General features: G+C 36.1%; 1 protein-coding gene across 1 annotated transcript in view; it reads left to right on the top strand.

Annotated features, from left to right (window-relative positions):
* Positions 1 to 20,721, top strand: part of TNNI3K (TNNI3 interacting kinase) — a 303,991-nt gene that overhangs the window by 45,577 nt on the left and 237,693 nt on the right. The window contains exon 5 of the mRNA XM_078072905.1: positions 2,232 to 2,342. Coding sequence (XP_077929031.1) covers positions 2,232 to 2,342 — 111 coding nt within the window. The remainder of the gene's footprint in view (positions 1 to 2,231; positions 2,343 to 20,721) is intronic.

Below are 20,721 nucleotides of genomic sequence, written 5' to 3'. Positions count from 1 at the left end.
ACATACCATATATGCTCAATAAGTGTTTGTTAAGTATATGAAAGGTTTATTGAAAAAGAGAATAATGTCATCAAAACTGTGCATAAGAATATTTATTTAGTAGCAGTATGGAGGCTGGACTGTGGTGGGAAAAGGCTTAATCACGGAGACTAGTGAGAAGACTGTAAAATGGAGGGTGATGTTAGAAATAAGAAAAAATGTAGGAAGCACTAATGACTTAGAACCAACAGAATTCTGAAACTAATTGAGTTGAAGGACTCAAAGACATTTGAAACAAGAAAATGTCATTAATATGAATAAGAAATACTAGGCGATGACAGATAACACTGGGAAAATTATGAATGGTATTTGCAAGAGCAATTTTGAATTTTGAATTTGAGATGCCATTGATAGGCAGGATGTATGGAATTTGGACTTAGAGGGATTTGGACTAAAGATGAAGTTATCTGATTGTGTAAGAATTGCCAAAGGTGGCATTTGGAATGAGAAAGTGGCTTGAGGCTAAACTCACTTTTTGAAGGCAGACAGAAACAAAGAGGAGGCAAGAAGAAAGAGATCATCTGACTATAGACAGGAAGAGGATTGACATTGGATTTGGTAAACAAGGTTACCTTCTGAAACTGAGGAGGTGATTTCAGGACAATGGTGAGTCCTTCTGTCTTAGGTGGAAGAAACTAGCATGGCAATTTCTCTTGATAATATAAGGCAAGCACAAAGGGAGAAGAGATGGTGTGAGAAAGAGCAAAATTGAATGTGTTAGGAGTATAGTGAACTCAGTTGGGATTTATGTAAGATTTGGGTATACATAGCTAGAGATTACTGAAGAAATGAGATCACAGCTGTCAGCAGTGAGTGTCAATAACTTTTTATGGAAGCTTGGAAAATGAAGGCAAGGATAGAGATAAAATTAGCTTAGCTTTAGTGGGAAAAAAAAAAGAATGGAGAAAACGCAGGTCTATATCTGAACAGAAGGAGCCAAAGGAATAGTAAAGGAACACAAAATCTTTAACTTATTTAGTAGAACAGGTGTGCAGAGTAGAAAATTTGGAAACTATAACATTAATTTTGCTATTTAGAATTTTTTACCAAAGTTTTTTCACTTTTTTATAACTTCTCCTTTTTTATAACCTTCAGTTATGTGTAACAGGATTAAGAAATCAAACTTTTTTTTAAATGAGAGGATTTTCTTAACCAACAGTATTTGAAATAATATGTTTATGGATAAGTGCAATGACCTATCTCATGAAGACTTGACTTTCTTGCCACAGAGTGTGTTTGAGATGTTGGTGGGCCAAGTATTAAAGAAGTTATGGTTTGAATTCTTACTTTGAGAGAGAGGGTTAAACATGAAGACTGTTCTTTGCATTCCCTTCCAATTGTGGGGTATTATGAATATGTGACCCTCCATATCACTCTTTTGAGTGTTCTGACTTACAAAATAAGGTATATAATAGTAATTTTTCATAGGATAATTTAGAGAAATACTTATTTTTTTATTTTAATTTTTTATTAAGCATTTTTAAAGCCCTACCATGTACCAGGTTTAAATAAGTTAATGCATATGAAAGGTTAATTACATAATAAAAATTCAGTGAATGTAAATTGCTATTAATATTGTGAAAAGTTCCCTGTCTCTCCAAGGACAGAGATACACTGCAAATAATAGTACAAGGAAAGTAAGGATCACTTTGACCATTGCATAAATTATTCTAATTCAAAGGCCTAAATACTACTTCAAACATTTTCACTGTTAAAATGAGTTAAGAAAGACACTACTGATTAATTATGTATAGGGCCATGACACTATGTGTCATTAATGTGTATAGGAACCATGACACATATGTAGAGAAGAAGTAATTACCGAATTACCAGGAAATAGTCCACTGCAGTCAGTCCAATCATGCAGTTGCCAGGGAAAGCACATTTTCCGGAGTGACCTACACATAAGACTGAGTTGAGTTTGCAAGAGCCTCACCATAGGTAATGTCCTTTCTATCTTTCATGGTCAAGTGGTAGAGGATTGATTGAAACTGAATAGCCTTGTCATTTGTTCCTACATTTCAAGCATTTGAGAGCTGCTCTCTGCTGTCTCATGTGCTCTTATACCAGAAATCACACTTGGTTTTCTTTGAGCGCCTAAACTGCCTGACAGGGAATCAATATATCCTGTTGCACAGTGTCCAAACCTGCTATTAGTAGAAAAGTAACACTAAAGATGTGTTTCTTTACAGGACAGTGCAGAATTGATCACTTCTCTGCTTCACAGTGGAGCTGACATACAGCAGGTTGGGTATGGTGGCCTCACTGCCCTCCATATTGCTACAATAGCTGGTCACCTGGAGGTAAGTCTTACCTTGGTCACCTATGAAAACAAACCTGGCTCTTTTGATTCTTGTTCTGAACTATTTTCAAAGGCTGGCTTTTCAGATTCTAGGAGTTGGCTTATTTTTTAGCTACTGAATACGTACATTTATTTTGAGGATCAAGTTAAGCTATATAAATGCTCTTTTGATAGTTAATTCAGGCTGTTTTGTAACAATCTAATCAAACATCAATTAATATAAAGATGGCTGGATACACACAGGCTTTATAGAAGTGATTAAGAGCATAGATTTTGGAGTCAGGCAATCACTTACTGTGTTTACCTCAAACAAATTATTGTCATCTCTGTTTTCTTCATTTATGAAATAGAAATTATAATAGGTTTATTGTAATGATTAAATTAGATAATCCATATAAAGCACTTTGCAGATTGCCTCATGTAGATTAAGGACTCAATGAAAGATCATTCTTTCATTCATTCACTTATGTATTATTTGATTTATTAAGCATCTGTTGTGCCATAGATAGTGTTCTAGTTCTGAGGTGAGAGTAGCAAAAAAATAGGCAAAACTCCATTTTCTTGGAGTTTAGTTGTAGAGAATGAGCTAGACAATAAAGAAAAGAAAACACATAATGTCAGTTAGTAGTAAGTACTAGAAAAATAATAAAACATGTTAAAATGAAAAGAGTAGAGAAGTGGGCACCATTTAAAATAAACTATATAGTAAAACTGTATATAAAATATATGTGATAACACATGCAAAGACCCTGTGGCAGAAAAGAATTAGTTGTGTTTCAGGGACACAAGTAAACCAAAGTTATTAATGTGGCGTGAGCTAGAGATAGAGTGATGGAGATGAGGTCGGGTGGATGGTTACAAACAAGATCACAAAGTGCTTTTAAAGACCAAGGGAAGGACTCTGGATCTTGTCTTAGATTTAATTACTAAAATATTAATTTTATACATACAAAGCATTTTGTATTATTTATTTAATCTACTCACAAATCCTCATGAAATAGTTTTTAATGTCACTGCCATTTGATAGATATAAAACCATGGCTCTTCTATAGTCATTGTCTTTAGATATTGCAAAGCCATTGAGAAAAAGAGCCATGTCTGGAGTCCTGGTCAGTTTACTCAAAATCCCATGATTTTCCCACTGTATTATTTGTGATAACCACAATATCTTTATTATTAAATAGTTATCTATTTCTCCCTTTTAGTCATGTTACAAGTTAAATTGTACTTTCTTTGCTAACACACACACACACACACAGACACGCCAACTGTGAGCAAGTAGAGCTGCATATAAAATCATATATAAAACCTATAAAATGGGTGTGATCCACTTCCCTTAACAGAGTCACTTTAAAGGGCTCTTACGTTCAATAAATATTAACAATCTCATTGAGAGCAAAATAGTTTCCTTCATGCTGACATTTCCACCCCTTACTGTGTCTTATTTCTCCCCCCAAAAATAGATCTTTTTGGTGAGATTCGCTGTAAATATAAGTGAATCTGTGTTACTTATAAGAGGGGAAATTTCATTAGAATCACCTAAATATCAGTGTTTTCCAGAAAAGAAAACAACTGAGGCCAGGGATAAAGTAAATGGAAGGTAAACATTAAGAAGTCTGGGTGGAAGAATTGGCGAGGTAGACATTAAGTTCCAGTGAGATATGTTCAACCTCTTAATTCAGTGGTGGGGAGGGGAATGGCAGAATATGTTTTGCAAAACAAAATCCTTTTTGTCTAGTGCTGAGCTGATTACATTTGTAAGGGATAGACTTACAAGTTTCAAACGCAAGGTGGTTAAGAGCTTGGTCTCTTCATCTCCTATTCAAATACTCTTTTCTTGCTTTGTAAATCATAGTGTGGAAGGAAATAGAATTCTACCAGCCTTAGGGCAAACTTTACCAAAATCATTCCAGATAGGTTTCTACTCTTGTCTTGCATTTCTTCATGGATTCTCCAATGTCCTTTATTAGCTGTTGTATAACATTTGGTGACTCTTATTGTCAATCACTGCTGGTACATAAAGCAGGTTTTATATACATTAAACTTTATTCTCTTCTTATCTAATGGACTAATTAAGGTACAAATCAGATAATAAACGAAAATGATATTCAAAAAACCTACAAGCATCCTATTCAAAATGCAAAATTATTTTCTTTGAATTATTTTTCCAAAGCTATTAATTGCAATACTCACTTTTAGTATATTTTCTTCCCCCCATATTCATTCATTCATTTAATATATATTTTTGAACCTCTACTTTTTCCATAGTATAGTGCTAGAATATGGAAATGATATAAGAAAATATGACATACTTTTTCCTTCTAAAGACATTATAGTGTAGCTGGACACACAAAATTAATACACAGGAAAAATTATATAAACAATTCAAAAGTAAAATAGTAAGGACGGAAGGGAAAAGAGTCAAAGATCAGAGTGAGTTTGGTAATTAGGAACAATTAGAAACCTAGCAAGAAATAACAACACAAAGTGAGGAGTGTTAGGAATTCACTGGGAATAGAGATCAACATGGACTGAAAGAGTTGGGGAAGGATTTATGAGAGAGGTTTTGAAATTGAGCTGAACTTTAAAGAGTAGTGAGAACTGGACAGAGAAAAGAGGAATCATGTCCAGATATGGTAAGAAGAATGAGCTGAACACATTTAGGGGAGAGTGAATATAATGCTAGATGAACAGATTGTGAAGAGTCCCTACAAGTAAATTTGGATGTTAGGAATGGACCAGACTAAGGAAACTGAGAATAAAAGTCCAAGGAGTTTAATTCAATTCAATAAGCAATTATTGTAGTTTATGATGTGTAACACACATGCCTAGATGGTGTGGTAGATAAAGAGATAAATAGAAGACAGAAATTCTTTTTTTTTAATTTTATTATGTTATGTTAATCACCATACATTACATCATTAGTTTTTGATGCAGTGTTCCATGATTCATTGCGTATAACACCCAGTGCTCCATTCAGTACATGCCCTCTTTAATACACATCACCAGGCTAACCCATCCCCCCACGCCCCTCCCCTCTAGAACCCTCAGTTTGTTTCTCAGAGTCCATAGTCTCTCATGGTTCATCTCCCCCTCCGATTTCTCCCCCTTCATTTTTCCATTCCTACTATCTTCTTTTTTTTTTAACATATAATGTATTATTTGTTTCAGAGGTACAAGTCTGTGATTCAAGTCTTACACAATTCACAGCGCTCACCGTAGCACGTACCCTCCCCAATGTCTATCACCCAGCCATCCCATCCCTCCCACCCCCCACCACTCCAGCAACCCTCAGTTTGTTTCCTGAGATTAAGAATTCCTCATATCAGTGAGATCATATGATACATGTCTTTCTCTGATTGACTTATTTTGCTCAGCATAATACTCTCCAGTTCCATCCATGTCATTGCAAATGGCAAGATTTCATTCCTTTTGATGGCTGCATAATATTCCATTGTGTGTGTGTGTGTGTGTGTGTGTGTGTGTGTGTGTGTGTGTGTGTGTGTATATATATATATATATATCACATCTTCTTTATCCATTCATCTGTCGATGGACATCTTGGCTCTTTCCATAGTTTGGCTATTGTGGACATTGCTGCTATAAACATCGGGGTGCACGTACCCCTTTGGATCCCTACATTTGTATCTTTGAGGTAAATACCCAGTAGTGCAATTGCTGGGTCATAGGGCAGCTCTATTTTCAACTTGTTGAGGAACCTCCATACTGTTTTCCAGAGTGGCTGCACCAGCTTGCATTCCCACCAACAGTGTAGGAGGGTTCCCCTTTCTCTGCATCCCCGCCAACATCTGTCGTTTCCTGACTTGTTAATTTTAGCCATTCTGACTGGTGTGAGGTGATATCTCACTGAGGTTTTGATTTGGATTTCCCTGATGCTGAGCGATGTTGAGCACTTTTTCATGTGTCTGTTGGCCATTTGGATGTCTTCTTTGGAAAAATATCTGTTCATCTCTTCTGCCCATTTCTTGATTGGATCATTTGTTCTTTGGGTGTTGATTTTGATAAGTTCTTTATAGATTTTGGATACTAGCCCTTTATCTGATATGTCATTTGCAAATATGTTCTCCCATTCTGTTGGTTGTCTTTTGGTTTTGTTGACTGTTTCTTTTGCTGTGCAAAAGCTTTTTATCTTGATGACGTCCCAATAGTTCATTTTTGCCCTTGCTTCCTTTGCCTTTGGTGATGTTTCTAGGAAGAAGTTGCTGTGGCTAAGGTCAAAGAGATTGCTGCCTGTGTTCTCCTTTAGGATTTTGATGGACTCCTGTCTCACATTGAGGTCTTTCAACCATTTTGAGTCTATTTTTGTGTGTGGTGTAAGGAAATGGTCCAGTTTCATTCTTCTGCATGTGGCTGTCCAATTTTTCCAACACCATTTGTTGAAGAGACTGAAGACAGAAATCCTTGCTCTTTAAAGACACTTACAGCCAATAGGATTTTTTTCCCAACAGGAAATGACAAGCCACTGAGAATTTTTAAACAAGATAATGCCTGGAGATTTGATAAATAATGTATTGAAGAGGATTTCTTTGAACAAAGTGTTTAGAATGGATTTCAGAGTGATGATATGATGATTAAACAGACAGAGATAAAAGATTGGGTAAAGGAATCAATTTGGAGGAGAAATCAATTAGCTCCAACATGTTGAGCTACTGACAACTTCCAAATTTCAAGTGGAAGTATTCATTAATCATTTAGAAATACACAACTAGCATTCAATGGAGAAGTTGAGGTTTAGTGTAAGTTTTTGAAAATTATATGTGAAGAGGTGATATTTGAAACCAAGATAGCTGAAATTTATAAATTGGGCCTAATAGATAGCAAGGCACAGAACCCCTATCCATAGAGACTTGAGAAATTACTGAACAGCCATTGAGGGACAAAGAAGGATTGGTCACAGTGGTGTGAGGAAAACAAGGAGATTGTACTATCACAATAATTAGGAGTATAGAGAATTTCAGTAGATAAAGGATCCTGGGTATCAAATGGTGTAGAAAGTACCATGAGTACAATGGGATAAAATACATACAGTTTTTACTTATTATACCAAAAATTTAGATGCTGATTTCACTCCTATTTTTCACTCTTGGTTAGCAGAGATGGTGGCAGTGGATCAGTGGGAGTTCCCTTTCATTAGTAGTCACCTTCTTTTATTGCCCACCTGTCTCTGCAACAATAACTGATGCTAAGTCTGACAGCCCTCTTTGTCTGCACATATCAAATTCAGAACCTCCATTAGTGTCTCAAGTGTGTTTGTCCTCCCATAATTGTGAATTCTATTAAACAATTTTACAATAAAATTTACATTGACTAGGCAGCTGTCTCCTTCAATAATAGAAGAGAACATGTGCTGTGGCTTCCTAGACATGCTGATTGCAATTTGAGACTCAGATTTAGGCTTACTGTTCTTTGAAAAGGAGGCAAATAGTGCTTGTCCCAAGTCTCACTACTTCTCCCTGATTTATCCATCAGTACATGTGCATATGCTGCTTTATACAAGGCCCAAGATCCTGTCGGCAAACTACAAAAATGCATGAAACCCTCTTTTCCCCTCTGCATCCAGGAGGCACATGCGTCATGAGCTCCTGCAACCATGGAAAATGAAAAATAGTAGCTCATATTTGGTAGTGCTTGATTATTCACGTGCATTTGTCATTTGGCTCTCCTGTTAGATAGCTACCATTACGCTTAGTTTATCAATGAGGAAACTAAGGATTGGAGAAGTTAAATGACTTCCACAGGGCCATTCAGACAATAAATAAATGAGATGAGTAGGACTCAAACCTGGTTATCTACTTCAAATCTGTAGTCTTGTAAATAAAAGAACAATTGTTCCCTTTTGACTCTTGTATGTGTTGCTAAAACAGGCTTACACCCATAAGCCACAAAAAACGTATTCAGAAAACAAAGCATAAACTGAATATCTTACTATCTAAAGCCCAGACATTGTTACATATACAATTTAAGCAACATTAATTGATTCAAGAATAACTTTATATGGTACTTAGTATATGGGCACCAGAACCCATGGATGTATAATGCATGTATATGAGCACACAACCCACACATACATCACACACACACACACACACACATCCCCCAAGTGTAAAACACTTTATGCTTCATCAAATAACTCTTGTAAAAGCTGTTACACTTTGATGTTTCATGCAGTAGCTTCTAAAGTTATCAGGAGACAAATCAATTATCTGTAGCTGTAGACAACTGTTTGAATAGCAAGCAGAAAAGCATGTCTGGGATGGCACAATATGTAATATATAGGGGTTATGGAGTGTTTTATTTCTCACAGAAAGTCACAGTTTCACATACACTTGGTGCAGGTGAGAGTATTATTTTAATAGTTGAATTTATTCTATCCTACCTTATCCTTTTTTCAGATTGTAAACACTTACCCAAACACTGCTTCAGAAATTCTTCCCAGTTATTTTGGAATTTATTTCTGATTTCAAGGAAATGTGATTGATGTTGTTCCAGTTCATTCTTAAGTAAATCATCTGAATGTTTCAGGAGAGAGTTTTGTTTACCATGAAGCTTCTGACTCTCTCTAAGTTATTTCTTTTAAAATGGCTTTAGTTTTCTCCCCAAAGGCACAAACAAGTGAATGCTTGGAATTATAAAATGTGCTCTCTCCCTCTTTCTTTTTCTCTCTCTCTCTTAAAGAGATAATGTGCTCAGGAGTTTTATAACTAAAAAGTATCAGATCTGCCTCCAGTCTAATGAATAGGCAGTGGTCCCTTATAAACTCCATTCTGAATTAGAAAAAATAGAACCCTATGTCATTTCACAATGTGCGGCACCTTTGCCTTATCTCTGATGTCTCCCAAAATTTTGCAGGCAGAGAAATAAATCCTATATGAACATCATGGGCTACTACAATTCAGGTACAAAAAGCACAGCAAGGGCCAAAGATACCAGTTAATGTACATTATTATAATTGTTCAAATATCAATCTAGTGAATGCCATTAATGATTGATAGGTATTCTAATTACCATTCTTTTTTTTAAGATCTTATTTAATTATTTCAGACAGAGAGTGAGTGAGAGAGAGCTTGAGGGGGGTGGGGCGGAGAGGCAGAGGGAGAAGCAGACTCCCCGCTGAACAGGGGAGCTGACATGGGGCCAGATCCCAGGACCCTGGGATCATGACCTGAGCTGAAGACAGATGCTTAACAGACTGAGTCACCCAGGTGCCCCTCTAGTTACCATTCTTTGGCATGAACTCTAAACTTGGTCTGAATAGTCATTTGCAGATCTGTGATGCCAAAGTTTAATATACCTTCATATCAAATGGTTAAATCTGAAACTAAACCTTTATTATACTCATAGTCTTTGAGAACTGAGACCTGATTTAGAAACACCACATCTCCTGTGGCATTCAAAAGTGGTTTTCTCAGAAGTCGAAACTAAGAAGCTCTATGTCCTAATTACCGAATGTGCTCAGTATTACAGAATACTGTTTATTAAAGGCAAAGAGAGTCTCCTACTGTCTAGGCTTTTGGTCTAGAGACTGAGACAGGATCATAGATTATATATCATAATCAGTCATTTTATGGTTTCAGAAGCAGTACCTTAAGTGGTATCAATTGTAAGATTGATACAAGAGGACGTTAGCTTGAGTGTCACTTTTTTCGTACTCAAGTCTTTGCCATAGGTTCGATTAGCTATTATTAAACATTAAGTACTGCTTTTGGGGTGAGGCAAAAGAGCATAAGCAGGAAAACCTTTATAGGCTAATAAAAATATAAATGAAGCGTTCATCAGCTTGCTACCATGGAAATGATGAAAGAAACATTTCCTGAGAAATTAGATTCAAAGATTATTGCTAATCAAATCAACCTGAATGAGAAATCCCTTTGTAAACATTCAGCGTTTTGTGTGAATTTGCCTCTCTACGCCAACCCTTCTGTGCACTGGATTTGATTCCAATATCCTAGGTACTCCATACATTTTTTTTAAAAGGATGGATAGATATAGATAAGATAGATATATAACATGATTTATATATATCACATATTTATATATAAATCATGTTATGCAATGTATCAGCTAGGCAGAAATAATCTCTGTGCTAGGTATCTGTGACAGTTGATAAGAAACAGCTATAGATTTTGATGCATGTGCACTTAACCTTCTTTTTCAATGCCATATTCCCTACCAGGAATTTGAAGCCTGAGTTATGAATCAAGGTTTCTACAGCTTGCTTAAGCCACATCCCCAGAGTTTCAGAACCTCTAAGCCCCCTATGTCCCAGGATGGCAGGAAATTGCTACTCTTTTTCCCCTCAATTAGGAATACATGGGAAGACCAATACTTTCTACCTGTTCTTTAAATACAGTAATAAAGTAGATGGTGAGTTCTACCTACTTTCCCTCAGGGATGATCCATTCTGGGATGGTATTTAGAGAGTAGAGCCCTTTAAGTATTTTAACTTTTCTAAACATTGTGTAAGCTATTCTCCCTGATGGTTCCCTTTGGTGGATCGCCAAAGAACCTTTAGAAACTTTCTGAGGTTCCGGTAGTGGGAGTGAGAGGCTAGAGCCCCGACAAGTGGCTCTCAAGAGCTGCCCTCTGTCACAGCATCTCTCTTCTGAGGTGTCCGTCAAAGGTACTCGGCACCTCTGCTTCTTCTCACTTGTTCTTCCACAACTGAATATCAGACTAATATAGCCATTATAAAGCATGGAACTATTAAGGAAGTCACACAAAGGTTTCTGGAGTTGCTCTGAGATACAATTCAAGTGTAACTACTTGAAGTTATCTTTAACCTTTCTGCCTTTACTTTTTTCTGTGCCCTGAAGCAGGCTACTAGCTCCCTCAGTTCTGGGCTGAGCTGTCTTATAATTACTGCAGATTTCCACATCTGAGAAAGATCCTGGCAAGAGTTGAAGAATCATTTTCATAATTCTCTCCTGAAAGGTATACATTGAGCTATCCAGGAGATTTGGGGGGAAAATTCCAAATTAAATAAGACAAAGGGCAATGGATGCAAATCTTTTGTCTGAAGCAAAGATATTACGGGTAGTGGTCAATACATTCCTTCATTCTGTCATTCATACTGTCATTATCTTACTCTATATTCATATCATCATTATCTTACTGGACTTCCTGCAATAGTATTCTGCCTTGTAAGGCCTGTCTTCCAGTCTTTTACAGTCTACTTTATCCTTAACACTCCTGAAATTTTGCCAGATTCTCTAACACATGGTTTTGGTAAAGTCACTCCTCTGACCAAGAAACTTGCTGACTCCAAAATACACCCAGCAGGGGATTAAGTGGTAGTGATCCAGTTCTCCTACCTTTTCAGCCATGGGTTTTCATGCTTTTCATTTACAACCCACACTCTAAATTAAATTAACTGTTATGCATTTATATTCCCTATGCTTTTTATCACACTATAGTCTCTTTATAGTTTGCCTCTCCCACCCATCCTCAAAGTTCAGCTGAAATGCCACCTTCATGAAATTGCTAGATTCCTCTAGCTTGAGGTGTTTTCATGTTTCTAACAACCAATAGTACTTTATCTATACCTTTCTTATAGCATTTGACACTGCTTGTTTCAGAAACATGGTTTTATTTTATTATTTTATTATATATTTTTCTTGAGCATAGGAACTGCATGTGAAAACCTTTATAGCTCTCGCAGATTCCAGTATTGTGCTTTTGCATATAGGTTTTTAATAATTGTTTGATGAATGACTAAATTAATGATTATTCAAGTGTTCTTTTACAAATCACACAGAATGAAGAAAATGATTTCTCCTCTCAGTAAATGCACAAGACATTATAAAGATACCTTTAATAAGGAAAGTAGCTTACAAAATCACAAGCAATTTTCATGAATAGCTTCATACAAATCACTCTTACAAAATCTATAAAATGAAGGATACAGCCTATATAAACAAAAATAATGATTGTTTTGTTTTTAAAAGTTTCTGTCTGCCCATGCAATATATCTTTTTTAAAGTTTTCATTTATTTATTTATTTTTACATGTTAATATTATCTTTATTATTTTAAGTTAAAACAAATCTTTAAAACAGTCGAATAGAGTTTCATTTAAGCTAGAACTCTCATTTTCTTCTCCTAACATCCCCCAGATATTTGTGGAATTCTGTATGCTTTTATTTTTTAAAGTTTTTATTTATATTCCAGTTAACTAATACAATGTAATAATAGTTTCAGGTGTACAATTTAGTGATTCAACACTTCCATACAGCACCCAATGCTCATCACAATAAGTGCACTCCCATTTAAAATATAAAGGAGGAGTTTGGACTCAATCTAATGAAGTTTCACCCCATCAAAAGAGAGTAACAGAGTTTAAATTATTCTACTCCACAGAAAAGAAATCCAACATACCCATAAGGGAGCATCATTAGTCTTTTAGATCTACATGTCTCTCTCTCTGACTTGGCTGAATTTTCCTAATCTCCATTCTAATCAGTAATGTTGTCTCCAATCTCACATGTGAATTGTGCTCTCTGGCATAAAATCAGTTACTGACTCACAGTCCTGTGCTATTACACAGCCTCAGCACTGATAGCTTGTGATCCATTTATGAACTGACAAGATAAATAAAGATCTTCAGATTATTTATATCTGCTATTTTCCCCAGTAAACTTATACTTAGAGAATTACTGTATGTCTAATCCCTCTCCAACTTGATTTTATATCTTTTAGCCTAATTGGTGGCCAAACTGAATATACAACTTTCACATTGATGATGAAAGAAGGGTGTAAATGTGTTGTTCCAATAAGGAACGTGTCCTGGTTTAGATGTTGGCACTCCCATCAGCAAGTGTGATAACGTAAATAGTTGAAAATAAGTTGTGGATTATTTGGGATTATTTTATTGATGTCTTATTGTTTCTATTAAGTAGTTGCTTCTAGCTTTTCTGGGTATCCCCAAGAAAGTGAAAATCTCCTGTGAATCAGGTAAATTCAGTAATTTTCAACTAACTAAACACTCTTTAAGCACTCCCACGTACGAAGATACTAGTATGGGGTTACAGAGATGTACAGGATGCATTCTTTTCTTGAGATACTTTGCCATTCTACACTTCCTTCTTTTTGGCAAGAGAACAAGTCTGAACCCTCATTGGAACTTGTGGAATTGTTGAGATTGTGTCTAATTTAGAAAACCAAATCTTTATTTATTTATTTTTAAAGATTTTTTTTATTTATTTATTTATTTATTTATTTATTTATTTATTTGTCAGAGAGAGGGAGAGAGTGAGAGAAAGCACAAGCAGGGGGAGCAGCAGGCAGAGGGAGAAGCAGGCTTCCCACTGAGCAATGAGCCCTATGTGGGACTAGATCCCAGGACCCTGGGATCATGGGTAACCAATTCTTTTAAATGAGAGTTTGTTTTTCTGACGTGAGCATCTTTATTGTTTTTTTTATTTAAATTCAAATGAGCGTTTAAATAAAATTTGTAACTGAACAATGTGAATAATAAATTTACCTTTGGTGGGGTGCCTGGGTGGCTCAGTCGGTTGAACTTCCTGCTTGATTTCAGCTCAGGTCATGGTCTCAGGGTTGTGGGATCAGCACCCATGTTGGGCCCCATGCTCTGTGGGGATTCTGTCCCTCTCCCTCTGCTCCTCCCCCAGTGCACATGTGCACACACTCTCTCACTCTCTCTAAAATAAATAAATAAATAAATAAATAAATAAATAAATAAATAAATAATTTACCTTCAGTGTACTGCTGTCAAAATTATGGTGAAAACTCTCTGTGTGGGCGCCTGGGTGGCTCAGATGGTTAAGCGTCTGCCTTCGGCTCAGGTCATGATCTCAGGGTCCTGGGATCGAGTCCCGCATCGGGTTCCCTGCTCAGTGCAGAGCCTGCTTCTCCCTCTCCCTCTGCCACTCCCTCTGCTTGTGCTCTTCTGTCTATCTCTCTGTCAAATAAATAAATAAAATCTTTAAAAAAAAAAAAAAAACCTCTCTGTGTTTTGGGCCTTAAAATTTTGCACATGTTATGACCCAGCAAATCACCTTCTAGAGATTGATTTTATGGAAATAATAGGAAATTGGATTGCAAGAATGCTCATGTAAAATAAATAAGAAAAAAATCTAAATGCCCAGAAATATTGATTAAATCAAGCTGATCTATGGGTACAGTGGGATACTATGTATTCATTAAACATGGCATTGCACAAGTTTATACAGTTACATGGAAAGAGGCTCACAAGGACTTATGAAACAATGATGTTATTTAAGCTTCATTTTACATTTAAGGTTCTTTTTTTCTTTTTAGTTTATCTTATTAGTAGGCTGAATACATTTTCTTAAAAATATAACTTTACAAAATTGACTACACAGTTAATGGCTACACACTTCACCCTCATTGCTACCCAAAGGTAAGGTAACTGCTATTCACATTTTGATGGATATTCTTCCAGAGTTTTTCATATATATTTTTTCTTCAAAAATATAATCACACTAAATGCTTCTAAAGACTTTTCTTATTTAAAACATACTTGGGACAGCTTTCCAACTGTGCAACACATTCTTTGATTCTTATATAAAAGTATTTTTATTGAAAAAAGTATGCGTACAAAAGGATATATATATATATATATATATATATATATATATATATAAACAGATATGAACTTCTCGTAAGAGCTTCATGTGAACTTTTGTGACTCTCTCTCTACATTTATGAAAACTATTCTCTTACTTTCCTTGATATTTTGTATATGTATGTGTATCTTTTTTAAATCATGAATTATATTGTTTTGTTCTTAACATTTTTATGTTCTTGAATATTATGTATATGGAAATACATATTTGTTGTGACATGTTTCTTTTGCTCAACATTAAATATGTAAGATCCATGTTAATTTGTGTAGCTGTGATTCATTTTTCCTTCCACAATTTATTTATCTGGTTTATTCTTGATGAACATTTGAGTGATTTTAAATATTTTGCTATTATAGATAAGGTTGTATGATAATATGTATATGTATTTCCTGGCATATTACCATAAGATACTCTCTAGGATATAAATCTAAGATTAGAATTGCTAGGTTATAGAATATGTGAATGTTCAAGGGATTGATCTAGTTGACAATCCCACTCAGTGTATAATTGACTGTATGATTGTTTTCTTGCTTCGTATCCTCACCAACATTAGTATAGTAGACACGTTTTTTTCTCTCCAGCTGATAGATATGGAATGGTATCACATTTGGTTTTAATTTGCATTTATCAGCTTACTTATGAGATTGAACATTTCTCACGTGTATGTGGCTCTCAGAATTACCTTTTTTTATGAGGTACCTTTGTGTATTTTTCTATTGAATGGTTAACCTATTTTGATTCACAAAAATTATTTTCAATGTATTATGAATAATAATTTTTTTAGAGGGAGGGAAAGCGAAAGAGAGAGAGAGATGGGGAGGGGCAGGTGGAGAGGGAGAGAGAGAATCTTAAGTAGGTTCCATATGCAGTACAGAGCCCAATGCAGGGTTCAGTCTCACAAACCTGAGATCATGCCCTGAGCTGAAATCAAAGTTGGACACTTAACCAACTGAGCCACCTAGGTGCCCCATGAACAATAATTAAAAAATAATAATTATGCACTTATTAAAAGCTTATTATGTGCCAGGAAATGTTCTGAGCACATTGCGTAAATTTTCTTGTTTTAGCTAGGGGATAAACATCATTATTAATTTTGTTTTACAAATTAGGAGATTGAGATACAGAAAGGTTAAATAACTTGACAAAGGTTATTTGTAGATCACAAAGCTAGTAAGTAAGTGATATTCTATCCTTGGTGGTTATGATCTTAACCACTGTTACTAAACTATCTCTCCTTTCTCCTTTATAGTTGTATATGCTACAAATATCTTCTAATTTATAGTTAATGCTTTCATATATTGTTTAAGAATCCCTAGGATTTTGTGAAGTTATTTTCTTATATTATCTTTTCAAAGTTTGATGGTTCGTCTTTAATATTAAGTGTTTTAACCATCTAAAATTGATTCCAGTTTATGGTGTGAGGTGTGGGTCCAACTTCTTTTTTTTCTATATTCAGTTGTTTTGGCAACTGTTGCTGAAAAGCCTATTTTTTCCTTACTGATCTACAATACCAACTCTGTCATATATCAAATATCTATTTAATTGTGACTCTGTTTCTAAATCTTTATTCTATTCAGTTGATCTATTTGAATATTTATGGAACATTACCAGAGTATCTTAATTACTAGCTATAGAAAAAGTCTTAGACAGTCTATCTAAATATTCACTTATCGCACAATGTTGCTCACAATATCCTCTTAATATTTTTAATTTTCCATAGCATCAATATTGGTATGTTCTTTTTTATTCCTGATACTGGTTATTTTCGTCTCTTTTTACTTGTTAGTGTTGTCAGAAGTTTAGTAAAGTTCGTTTTGTTGATTTTGTTTGTTTTCTTTTTCATTGATTTTTGCTCTTACCTTTTCAATTTATTTTTTATTTTTATTGACACATAATTGACACATTTTTATTGACACATAATTTTTTTACAAGACATGAAAATTTTTATTTTTAAAAGAGAGAATGTATTTTTACACAAATCTACAGCAGAGAATTCAAACATAGAAAAAATAAACTATATCCAAGGGCACAGAGCTCCGTGTCCACGCCCCCCTGCTCCCAGGGGCGGGCAGCAATACCTTCGTGCTTCCTACCAAAATATGTGGCAAACCAGGCCCCCCCACAGCCCCTCGAGCGCTGACCACATGTCACTCAAGCGGGACAGCCCACCTGCTGTCCACCTCCCGAGGAGAGGCCGGGGAACCAGAAGGAAGCCGGTTTCCACATGCCTTCTGCCAGAATGGTCAGCGCCGTCCAAGTGACAGTGGCCCCTGGAGAGGGCCCTGGAAGCCCGTCGAGGGCAGCCCCCTACTCCCCGTCCCAGGACTCAGGGCCTTAGGAAAGGCAGGGCGGGCGCGGCTCCATTTGCAGACCCAGTGCAGGCAGGGCATGCGCTTCAGCCACCTTGTGCTGGCGGAGGAGGGGGTTTTGGATGGGGGGGGTGGGGCGTGGGGGTCTCAGGCCTGGGACACATAATTGACACACAATATCCTATCGGTATGATCTGGCACAAAAACAGACATATAGATCACTGGAATAAGAATGTATAAAGAACTTAAAATTATACATTTTGGGTATTAACCCCTTATTAGATGTATGATTTGCATGCATCTTCTCCCATTCAGTGGTTTGCCTTTTCATTTTGTTGATGGTTTCCTTCACTGTGCTTTAATAAGTTTTTAGTTTGATGTAATTCCATTTGTTTAGTTGAGCTTTTATTCCACTTGCCTGAGAAGACTGGTCCAAAGAAATATTGCTAAGACCAGTATTTCTTACTTACAGAGCTTACTGCCTATTTTTTCTTCTAGGAGTTTTATGGTTTCACATCTTACATTTAAGTCTAATCCATTTTGAATTTATTTTTATATGGTGTAAGGTAGTGGTCCTATTTTATTCTTTTGCATGTAGCTGTCCAGTTTTTCCAATACCATTTTTTGAAGAGATTAATTGACCATATATTTGTAGGCTTTTTTTCTGGGTTCTCTATCTTATTCCAGAGAGCTATATGTCTGTTTTTGTGCCACTATCATACTGTTTTGATTACTCTAGCTTTGTAGTATGTTTTGCAATCAGAGAGTGTGATACCTCCAGCTTTGTTCTTCTTTCAAGATTGCTTTGCTGTTTGGGGTCTTTCATGGTTCCATACAAATTTTAGAGTTCTTTGCTTTAGTTCTGTGAAAAATGTTGCTGGTATTTTGATAAGGATTTCATTAAATCCATAGATCTATTTGGGTAGTATGGACATTTTAATAATGTTAATTCTTATCTGTGAACATGGAATATCTTTTCGTTTATTTGTGTTGTCTTCAATTTCTTTCATCAGTGCCTTATAGTTTTCAGAATACAAGTCCTTTACTTCCTTGTTTAAATTTATTCCTAGATATTTTATTCTTTTTGATGCAATTGTAAATGGGATGGTTTTCTTTTCTTTTTAAGATGTTATTTATTTATTTGAGAGAGAGAGAGAGAGCATAAACTGGGGGGAGAGGGAGAAGCAGGCTCCCATCTGAGCAGGGAGCCCGACATGGTGCTTGATCCCAGGAGCCTGGGATCATGACCTGAGCCAAAGGCAGATGCTTAACCAACTGAGCCACCCAGACACTCTGGGATTGTTTTCTTAATTTCTTTTTTTTTTAAGGTAGATTTATTTATTTATTTATTTATTTATTTACTTACTTACTTACTTATTTATTTATTGGAGAGAGAGAGAGAGCACGCGTGTGCTGGGGTGGGGAAGGTAGCAGAGGAAGAAGGAGAGAGAGAGAATCTTAAGCAGGCTTCACACCCAGCACAGAGCTCAATGGGGGAACTCAGTCTCACAACTCTGAAATCATGACCTGAGCCTTTCAAAATTAGGAGTTGGACATTTAACTGACTGACCCACCCAGGCACCCCAGTTTCTTTTTCTGATAGCTTGTTATTAGTGTATAATAACTGATTATAATAACATAGTGAAGGAAACCATCAACAACTGATTTCTCCATGTCAGTTTTGTGTCTTGTGACTTTACTAAATTTGTTTGTAAATTTCAGCAGTTTTTTTGATGGAGTCTTTACTGTTTTCTATATATGGTAATCACGTTATCTGCAAAGAGTGAGTTTTACTTCTTCCTTTCCAGTTTGGATGCCTTTATATCTTTTTCTTCCTTAATTGCTCTGGGTAAGATGTCTAATACTATTTTGAAAAAATGTGGCAAAAGTAGGCATTCTTGTCTTGTTTCTGGTCTCAAAGGAAAAGTTTTCAGCTTTTCACCATTGAGTATGATGTTAGGTGTGGGTTTGTCATATATGGCCTATATTATGTTGATGTATGTTCCATCTATACTGACTTTTTTGAGAGTTTTTATCATAAATAAATGTTGAAATTTGTTAGATGACTTTTCGGCATCTGTAGAAATGAGCATATGATTTTTATCCTTCTTTTGTTGTTGTTGTTGTTTTTATTATTATGTTATGTTAGTCACCATACATTACATCATTAGTTTTTGATGTAGTGTTCCATGATTCATTGTTTGCGTATAACACCCAGTGCTCCATGTAGAACGTGCCCTCTTTAATACCCATCACCAGCCTAACCCATCCCCCAACCCCCCTCCCTTCTAGAACCCTCAGTTTGTTTCTCAGAGTCCATAGTCTGTCATGGTTATTCTCCCGCTCCGATTTCCCCCCCTTCATTCTTCCCTTCCTGCTATCTTCTTCTTCTTCTTTTTTTTTTTTAAATATAATGTATTATTTGTTTCAGAGGTACAGATCTGTGATTCAAGTCTTACACAATTCACAGCGCTCACCATTGCACATACCCTCCCCCATGTCTATCATCCAGCCATTCCATCCCTCCCACCCCCCACCACTCCAGCAACCCACAGTTTGTTTCCTGAGATTAAGAATTCCTCATATCAGTGAGATCATATGATACATATCTTTCTCTGATTGACTTATTTTGCTCAGCATAATACCCTCCAGTTCCATCCATGTTGTTGCAAATGGCAAGATTTCATTCCTTTTGATGGCTACATAATATTCCACTGTATATATATACCACATCTTCTTTATCCATTCATCTATCGATGGACATCTTGGCTCTTTCCATAGTTTGGCTACTGTGGACATTGCTGCTATAAACATCAGGGTGCATGTACCCCTTCGGATCCCTACATTTGTATCTTTGAGGTAAATACCCAGTAGTGCAATTGCTGGGTCATAGGGCAGCTCTATTTTCAACTTGTTGAGGAACCTCCATACTGTTTTCCAGAGTGGCTGCACCAGCTTGCATTCCCAACAACAGTGTAGGAAGGTTCCCCTTTCTCCGCATCCCCGCCAACATCTGTCATTTCCTGACTTGTTAATTTTAGCCATCCTGACTGGTGTAAGGTGATATCTCACTGAGGTTTTGATTTGGATTTCCCTGATGCCGAGCGATGTTGAGCACTTTTTCATGTGTCTGTTGGCCATTTGGATGTCTTCTTTGGAAAAATATCTGTTCATCTCTTCTGCCCATTTCTTGATTGGATCATTTGTTCTTTGGATGTTGATTTTGATAAGTTCTTTATAGATTTTGGATACTAGCCCTTTATCTGATATGTCATTTGCAAATATGTTCTCCCATTCTGTTGGTTGTCTTTTGGTTTTGTTGACTGTTTCTTTTGCTGTGCAAAAGCTTTTTATCTTGATGAAGTCCCAATAGTTCATTTTTGCCCTTGCTTCCCTTGCCTTTGGTGATGTTTCTAGGAAGAAGTTGCTGTGGCTAAGGTCAAAGA

The sequence above is a fragment of the Halichoerus grypus genome, chromosome 5 (genome assembly GCF_964656455.1).
Source record: "Halichoerus grypus chromosome 5, mHalGry1.hap1.1, whole genome shotgun sequence".
Classification (NCBI taxonomy): Eukaryota; Metazoa; Chordata; class Mammalia; order Carnivora; family Phocidae; genus Halichoerus; species Halichoerus grypus.
The sequence above is the reverse complement of the archived record's forward strand: the minus strand, read 5'-3'. Positions and strand labels throughout refer to the sequence as shown.